This window comes from Pygoscelis adeliae, unplaced genomic scaffold (assembly GCF_000699105.1).
Source record: "Pygoscelis adeliae isolate BGI_AS28 unplaced genomic scaffold, ASM69910v1 Scaffold114, whole genome shotgun sequence".
Classification (NCBI taxonomy): domain Eukaryota; kingdom Metazoa; phylum Chordata; class Aves; order Sphenisciformes; family Spheniscidae; genus Pygoscelis; species Pygoscelis adeliae.
In genome coordinates this window covers 1243022-1252063 of record NW_008824587.1, presented here as the reverse complement: position 1 = coordinate 1252063, position 9042 = coordinate 1243022, and the positions used below count along the sequence as shown (strand labels likewise).

The 9042-nt window shown below is 39.9% G+C and overlaps 1 protein-coding gene across 1 annotated transcript in view; it reads left to right on the top strand.

Moving 5' to 3' along the window:
• Nucleotides 1-8674, top strand: part of SEC16A (SEC16 homolog A (S. cerevisiae)) — a 27625-nt gene extending 18951 nt beyond the window's left edge. The window contains 12 exon segments of the mRNA XM_009322041.1: nucleotides 1-46; nucleotides 1270-1369; nucleotides 1372-1421; nucleotides 1665-1742; nucleotides 2011-2067; nucleotides 2767-2878; nucleotides 3221-3358; nucleotides 3963-4063; nucleotides 4423-4497; nucleotides 5121-5180; nucleotides 6104-6178; nucleotides 7008-8674. The exon segment at nucleotides 1-46 is cut by the window's left edge and continues 26 nt beyond it. Of these exon segments, the coding sequence (XP_009320316.1) occupies nucleotides 1-46; nucleotides 1270-1369; nucleotides 1372-1421; nucleotides 1665-1742; nucleotides 2011-2067; nucleotides 2767-2878; nucleotides 3221-3358; nucleotides 3963-4063; nucleotides 4423-4497; nucleotides 5121-5180; nucleotides 6104-6178; nucleotides 7008-7076 (961 nt within the window). The 3' untranslated portion in view covers nucleotides 7077-8674.
• The last annotated feature ends 368 nt before the right edge of the window (nucleotides 8675-9042 follow it).

Here is a 9042-nt window from a genome sequence, read left to right as displayed (position 1 = left end):
CCCTGAACAGAGAGAGGAGGATTTCTACGGCAGAATGGCTAGCATGGTATCTTTGTTTCATACATCTCTTCAGCAAGTGTCAGCTGCATTGCAGATCTTTGCAAACACAAGAGTGTATTGGGGCTCCGTCATGCTCTTCAGCAAGACTTGAAGCTTAGTTTTTCTTCCCCACTGTCCTTCCCCTTCAGTGGAATAAATAATGAAGAACTAGTAGAAGAATTTTAGCCATAATTTTCTTCTCTAAAAAGAATTTTTTTTTTTTAAATGGGGAGGGGGGGATATCAGGCTGTTGTCTGAAGAGTTTAATTTACCTTTCTTTGCCCTGTCTTCCTCTCCCATCTCCCAGAGTGATTCCTCGTAGCTGGAAGAACTTGTAGCAAGTGAGGCAAGCAGGCCCTAAAGAACAGTTCTGTGACTGAGTTTTAAAAGCATAGTATTGACTACCACTTGGTCATGGCTGGAAATGTTGAAGGTGTTTATCAAAATCCCAATATATATAGTATTTTAACTGTTTAAATATTACTGAAGTTGGTATCTCCTTGAAAGTTAGTCTCCTGAAGTGACAATTGTTTGAAAAAATTAATATAAACATTTTTAATAGGGATACATTTGGCAACTGATAAAGGATGGGGAGGTTTTTTAACTGGAAGTTAACCATACTTATAGAAGAAATAGTGATTTTTTTTTTTTTTTTTTTTACACTTGAGTTGCTATACAAACATTAGAAGAACAACCTAATGTTGGAGGGGGGGGAAAAATGCAGCAACCACTCCCTGGTGCAGCATTTTTTATCTTTCCTCTTGTGGGCTGGTTAGCCTGCACAGCAGTGCCCTGATTTAACTCTTTTTAATGGACCAGTTACATGATAGCGCAATTCCTTGGGCAGACTTCAGCTCTTTTTCTGCACCTTCTACATGTCAGAGGAGATAGAAGTACCCAAATAACCAGCTTGAATACCTTGAATTGTGTGGAAATTTTTGATAAAAAGTGAATGTTGTGTCAGATGTTCGGCTGCTTGCTTATTATGCATGTCCTGGCTTTATATCTAACCAGGCACCAGGACGAAGATCCAGATCTGCATCTCAGTCTTCAGCACATATGGTATGGCATGAGCAGGCTGTTTTTATCACTTTATGTTTATTTTTACGTGCTTTTGTGTCTCTTCCTATTACTAACTTTTCAAAGAAGGAATCTGTTCAGCAAGACGAAATGTAATCCATCACTCCAGCAGTGACGACTTTTGTACTTTCCTGTATATTTGTAATACAGGGCTATGGGCGAAGATCACGAACAACTTCAGAGTCCTCTGCTCATTCTGTGGGACGAGAGAGATCCAACTCTGCAGCAAAACAGCCCTCTCCTTCTCCCTCTTAGGGAAAGAAACTAAAAAAGAAATAAAAAAGGAGCCAGCACCTAGAAAGGTAAACTTTCTAAGAAAGGTAGCTGTAGCTAGAGGAGATTTGTTAGTATATGAGGTAACTCCTGGTCCGGGGTACTGATTTAAGAGGTCCTGACTATACTGTTTCTTTCTATTTGTTAGGTGCAACTCTGGGCTCAGGGTTGAAGTCTTTAACAGCAAATAAATTGTTGCATGAATGTTTCTTTTAATCTGCCTGTAAAGGCAGTGTTGAGAGAATTAACTGAATAGATGAATTTATTTTTAGACTGGTGCGAACTGGTTTCGCTGGCTGATGGGAAAAGGAAAGAATGAAGCTCACCTTCCAGATGACAAGAACAAATCAGTAAGGCCCCTAAATCACAAAAACCTTTGTACATTTTAATGTGTTCAAAATGTTTTCCCCGATGACAGATGAACATTGTTTTGACAAGTAAACAAATGTGTGTAAAACTTTCAAGATTATGCTTATTCCAAGACTGGCTTTTTAAAAAAAATGTTACAGGGTTTGGGGTTTTTGGTTTTGTGTTTGTGATGTTTGGTGGTGGTTTTTTTTTTTTTTTGCTTAATAGCTGTGTTTGAACTCCTAATCTTTGACTGTGATTTCCTTATAGATTGTTTGGGATGAACAGAAACAACGCTGGGTTAATCTGGATGAACCAGAAGAAGAGGTAAAAATCTGAGGACTCATTATTTGTGGAGATGTGGAGAACTGAAATCTGTACTGGCACACAATTTTCTTTAATCTGTTATTGGCTCTTAAGAGTTGCCTTTTACTGAATTTGGATTAAAATGTGCAATATTTTTTGAAACTAACAAACAGGTTACATGTTCTTATAGTCTACATCCTTATGGAACCATGTGTATCTTTAGTTGCCGGTGTGGATCCAGTAATTGCGATTGAATTTACAAGGGAATTTACTCTAAACTTAGTCCGGTGTATCTCTTCAGAGGGTGACATCACCTAGGCAATTGCTTGTTAATTGATTTGCTGCAAACAGAATATAGGGAAAAAAGGTAGGAAGGGTCTATAGTTTTGAAAATGTAATGCATGGTAAAGCAAAGAAAATCACACATCCTGTCCATCCTTGTCATTCAAGGATCTGTCTCAAAACACAAATTATAAGAACCGCTGTTGTAAATGTTTCCTTTTGGAGTGAGCGTAGATGGGTTGTAGAACTGCCACTTAACATTACTTAGGTTGTCAGATGGAAGACAAGGAATACTGGTCTGCACTACAAGCTGTATGTCTGTATACGCAATTTTATGTGCTCTGGAATAGGTAAGGAAAAGGAGAGTTCAGATGAATACTTGGTTTAACACTCTCAGTCAGTGATGTGGTTGGATTTTTTTTTTTGTTCTCCCTGCAGAGTAAGCCTCCGCCGCCACCTCCAACAGGATTTCCTAAAGTTCCTCAGGCTGTTCCGCCTGGACCTGGAGGCCCACCTAGTGCCCCTGTCAACATGTTCTCCAGAAGAGCAGGTAACAGACAACGTTGATGCTTGAAGTTGCAAGACTTCCGATTTTTCTCTTGCATAAAGTGTGAAGGCACTCTAGAAGCCTTGGCTTTTCTAGAGTTGTTTGGGAACAGTTGGCAACTCAGTGATGTCATGGAGCTGTGGCTATTGCTGGCTTTGCTTGTGCTTAGCTTCTGCACTGTGATTGCTGTCACAACTGCATTGTGACAAGGGTAGTATTGTTTGTATTCCTGGAGCATTATTTTCTGATTCTGAAAGATGGCTTAACTGGCAGACTGTTTGAAATAGACATAGGGTTGACCAACAGAAGGCTTATTTCTGTTATTTCTGGATTTTTCTGTTTTAGCTGGAAGCAGAGCCCGTTATGTTGATGTCCTGAATCCAGGTGGAACCAAGTCAAGCGGTGCTGTTCCTGCACCATCAGACCTATTTGCCCCCTTGGCACCAATGCCAATTCCTGCAAATGTATTTGTCCCAAACTCAGGTGTGTCATGAGTGGATAAAATTGTAAGGCGGTTGTATGGTTATTTACGGTTATGTGGTCACCTAAGTCACTTTTCCCAGTGTGTGTATTATGTAGCCTTTAATCAACATTTAAGAATGTTCAATCTCATTAACTCCAGTTTGTTTTAGAAGCTGAATTAGTCTGGGAACTGCAGTAAAATAAATGGGTTAGTAAAGCCCAGCTCTGTGTGCTGCAAACAAAGGGGTTCTCTTTTTTGCCTTTTTTTTTTTGCTTTTTCCCCTGTTGCAGTGTGGCTAGGCCATCCAAATAGCAAAATTTGAAGAAAGGGGGAGGTCTTACCTGCACACTTGCTTACCATCTCTTTTTTTTTTTTTTCCTGCTTTCACTACATGCTGTGTTGCACCAAGGTTATCTGTACGAACTGTATGCATCTCCTGCTTTTGCGGACTTGTAACAAGACAGGGGCATCTAGAGACATTGACTCTGCCCTCTTTAAATTACCTTTTTCCTGGGAGAAGATTGGTATTGTAGAAACTCAGTTCCGCTGATGTCTCTGCTTCTCATTCTGTGAAGTCAAGCACCGTGGTGTGGTGTATTTGGCTAAATCCCATTTTCTTTGTAGTTCCAGGGGAACCCCAGCCAATGGAAGGGAGTGGTGCAGCAGAGCACGCACCAGCTGCAAATCAAACCAACACAGATCCTGCTGCAGCTATTGAACCAGAGGTGGGTTCGAAAGAATGTCTTGTATATATAATTCAAACTTCTGATTGAAAAACGCTCGTGATTCTGAATAGTAGTTTCATAGCCACAGTATGTGCAAAGCATGTTGTTATACACAAATGTAATGCCTACCTTTTAGTTAAAAACTGGAGAAGGCAAACGCAAGTGAAAATGGAAGTGAAATGCCTGTGAAAAGTGACCAAAGGGACCAAGAACATAACAGAGGAAGTAGCCATACACTGCATGTTTCACCTGGCTTGATGTATTGTAAGGTCGTCTTGCTTCAGTGGGATCAATATAGCAGAACTGTGAAATAGCATCACAGTAATAAAGATTAACAAAAGTGCATTGTTTTTCTTTAGTATTTAAACCCTGCAATCCTTCCTCCTGGATCTGGACTTCCTGTTTCAAACCCTGATGGCTCCCAATCAGGCGAGGTAAGACTTGATTCAAAGTAGTTAGCTAATGACCTGTGCGGCATATTTTAACCATTAATTTGTAGTGGCCTTAACATGGGCCATCTAAAACAACAAGTAACTGATTCAGTTGCTGATAACTAGCCAAGATGGAGTCATATGACGGCCTCCAAAATTGTAGCAAAAAACCCTCTTAAGTCCATACAAGAAGTTCAACCTCTGTGGCCTACATTCTGTAGTGTGATCTCCTTTTTCTATATAAGTAGACTTTTACAAGCCTTTTTCAGAGTGAAATATCAATAGCAGTTTGAGGATCTCTTCTTGCCTCCATGCATGCATATAATTTCACTAATTTAAGTGCGAGACACAAAGAGGAGAATAGATTGCTATGTGCCAGGCAGAGTAACATTACCTTTGTTCCTACTAAATGTTTTCTGTATCTACATAATTTTGTGCTTTAAGAAGTCCTTTTGATTTAAACTAACTTCTGGCTTTACATTTTTTTTTAACTTGAAGTTGGTTTAACCTTTGGCAGTGAGACTTTTAAAATTAAATAAAACAACTGAAAGCTTGGGGCAGTGACATGCATGACGACTTTTTTTATTTGTGTTTTTTTGTATTTGTGTGTTCTTGCTGTTTTGTAGCTTTCGCGCTCTAGTTCAATGAGTTCATTATCACGTGAAGTAAGCCAGCATTTTAATCAGGTACATGTGGCTGGCCATTCTCATTTATGTTAACTTATTTACTTTTCCCCTCTTTATTTTGCATTTGCTCAAATACTTACTAATGCTACTTTTAGTCATTTTCCCCTCTTCTCATTTCACAGAAGTAATATTAAAAGTGACTAATGATGTAGTGTTCCTTTTAATACTCAAACAGGGTCTTCAGAGTTTTTTTTGTATTTATGAGAATGCATGTAATCCAGGCATGCTTTTTGTTTATGTTCATGTTCCTAAGAGATTCACTTAATAATTTTGATCAGCTGTTTCCTGGGGATACCAAAGAAGTCAGTTGATTTTAAACAAACAAACCAACACCCCCCCACACCTCCTAAAAAGACTCACACGAGCAAAACCTTGTCATTCTGCTGGTGCCAGTCTCAAATCGGTAATAATACCATTGCCTGTTTCATCTGCAAAAGCCCCTGTAGGAATTAAAGGAATGCTTCATCTCTGCTGTAAGGTCCAGTACTGTGGGGTCACCATAAAGGGGTGACACAAACTTTCTGATATTTCTTAGTAAAGCAAAACTTGATGTAGAATGTTCATTTTGGGGCAAGTCCCAAAATGGGACATTTGGGGCAAGTAGGTCTACTAACAAAAGCAGAAGGTACTAATTCAGTGAAGTCACACCGGTGTCTTGTTTTGGTTTTGCATGCTTTGGATTTTCAGAGCTATTTACAGTTTATGCATGTGACATTGTTTTGCCAATTCCTACATTAAGCAAGTAATATTAAAGATATGGATGCAAACTGTACCAGCACTTTCTGCAGTTGTTACAATATGCTGCGCTGTCCATATTGTTGGCATTATTACTGTGAATATTTTCTCTGTATGACTAAGCAAACCACATTTGAGAGGCAGTGAAGCTCTGCAGTTCTGTAACTTCAGTGTTATCTACTTTCTAGCCTGCCACTGTACCACCTTCCGGGGGACCATCAGCGGGAACAGTACCGTTCTACAATCCTTCTCAATTTGCACAAGTGAGTAAAGGCCTCATCTTTACTTTGAACACAACCGTAGACTTGTTAGCCCTGACTGTTAAACCAAGTAGTGAAATGTTGCTCGAGTAAATTGCAGTCATGCTGGACCTTCTTAAGTGACCACAGGCCACACCTACCTTTTAATAAGTAACTTGGTGTGGCCTTAAATATCAGTACAAATTCCGCCTTTTCTTCTCCCAGGTGCCTTTTGAAACATAGTCTTTGTGTTCCTTCCCCCAGTCCCCACCCCCAGCTCATTCTTACAGTGAGGTAATCCAGTCTGTCACCTGGTTTGCCTCCGGGCTTTCCCTGCCTTTGTAGCATTTGGGGAATTTTGCAAGATAAAGTAATGGAAAAAGCAGCTGCTACACTGCAGTCTTTTTCATCTGTTTTCAAACCAAGTGTGAAGGGTTAAAAGGCTGTGTGATGAAAGAGGCCATCTCACTGTCGCAGGTACCTGCATTACAGCGAGGCTTGTTGTACATAGAACAAGGCTCTTGCTACTGCAGGATGAGTTTCTCTTGCCTCATTAGAGCCACAAAGATGAAAACTGTTTAAATGTGTACTGCTGTGAAAGTCTGGTGCCGCTGAAGTGTGATTTAGCTTTGACAGTCAGCATCCCCTGGCAAGCAGACTCTTAATCTTGGATGCATTTTGATTTTATGTTTTGCTAGCTTAATCTGGACTGTTGCATGCAGAGTGTTAAATGTGCACGTAGACCAGTCTAGCACCTGTTTAACTTAACAGGTTTGCGTTCAAAACTTTATTGCCAACTTTCTGTGTTTTGTCTCCAGTAACTATTTTTTTATTCCTGTTCTCCTTTTTTCAGTCTCCTGCAGCCACTGGAAGTTCAAGGCTGGGAAGAATTGGACAGAGGAAGTATCCAACATTGAAGTAGAATACAATGGCTTTGTGTTTGGAATTCTCACTCATGTTCTGAGTATACAAAGAACTGTTCAATCTTACAGCACATGGTATCAGTACTAGCTGCAGTTGACTTGACAGAAACTTAATGATGGGTGATTTTTTTTTTCATGGGTCTCCCTACTTGCACCTCATCTACGCAAACCATTACCAAACATGAAGTATATGTAACTTTTCCTTTTAAAAAACCTGGCTAGAAATAGCTTTGCTGTGATAAAGAATAGATACAAGGGAGGAAATAGTTGCTGTCTGTTACAAAAACTATTTGTAAATTGCATAGGCAATTTATTCCTTAAGTTTATTTTAAACCTACTAGTGTGACCTTGGAAGACATAGTTTCAGGGATTCCTTAATTTCTGAAGGATGCTCCCCTCCCAGCGAGGGAAAAACATGTCCACATTGTAACATAACGCTCTGTGGCCTTAAGAGGACCATGCACAATCGTAATGCTTTATCAGACGGGGCTCGGTTTGTCAGCGTATGAAATCAGAGATGTTCGTCTGGGAAATGCCTCATGCTGGTTTGTTTTCTGAAGGGGGGAGGGGGCCACAGCTCATCCAAATAAATTGACCCATATTGAATGAAAACTGTGACTGTAATCTAATACTAATTTGATTTGGATCTTACCTAGTATGTATGTAGTTTGTGGTTTAGACTACTTGTAAAGCAAATTGTATAGTCTGAAAGCAGCTCACTGTATAATAGCCAATGCTGTACTATTTGACGAGCGAGTGTTCTTTTAAGTGCAATACGGTTACTTGCTTTCTCTCGAACTGCTGGCACTGTACGATTAAGGTGGTAACAGCTTGAAAGTTGTTTAAGTTTTTTCCTCTTGAGTGCCAGAATCAGCATAATGCTTGGTTCTTGAATTTCCAGTACTAAAATAACCAAGGTCTTAAATAGCTAACAGCTGAATTTCAAACGTACTAAAAGTAGACGGATTAGACCTCTACTGATGGACTTTAAAATCTTTAGGTTTAATATAGGAAATCTTGAAAACCATGATATGCAACATTCATATTCACTGAAGAATCTGAATTATCTGCAAAGAGAGAAATAAACTTTAAATATTTATTAAATCATTAGGCCATATTTTATTTAGAACTTGCCACCAAACTATTTGATTTTACTTGAATTTCTGCCCATGAGTAGAAATAACGTGAATGTGAAATTGCCAGTGTTGGTCCCCGATTGTTTTTTCTGTTCCTGAATAACGCCACCTTTCTGAGATCTCGATAGCCTTACGTATGTCCTAAGAGGTTTGTATGTAGCCGAAGTAAAATGCTGTTTTGGGGGGATTAGAAACCTTTGCATAATGGCCCATACTCAATTCCAGATGTGGTCAGCAGCAGTCGGTATGGTTTACTTTTCTATAATTGAAGCCTAGTCAGACACTTGGCTTTCCTCTAGTTCAGCCAGGCTGCTGATTATTTTCTTCTTTCAGTAGAGACTGCCAAACAACTTCATTCAAGAAGGCTTCCTTTGAGCTGGGAGCGGCTATCTTTCCTAAGTGTAAGATTTGACACTGTAAATTCTTAAATAAAATATTTTGCGCTCTGGAGCACTTTCACATTTTACTACTACTTGTGGTTATTGCTTTAGCAAGCTGGGTGAAGGAGCCTCTCCGGTACGTTTGGAAATAATCTGTTTAAAGGCCGGGAGCTGGAGAAGCGCTGCCTCTGACCGGGGCTGTTCTGCGCCGGAACCGGCTTCGACCCCGAGGCTGCGCGTTAAGTATCTTCATTGAAATGCTCAAAATTGAAGCTGTAGGCTTGATATAAGCAGCTTTTATTTTATTTTTTTTTTAAAGTGTAAAATGCTTTGCTTTAAACTGCTTATTTAAACGCCGCCTTAGTCTCGGCCGTGGGTTTACACGGCTGCTTTACTTATTGATCGCCCCCGCAGGGCGGGGGCTGGCGGCGCGCTCCTCCGGCCGCCAG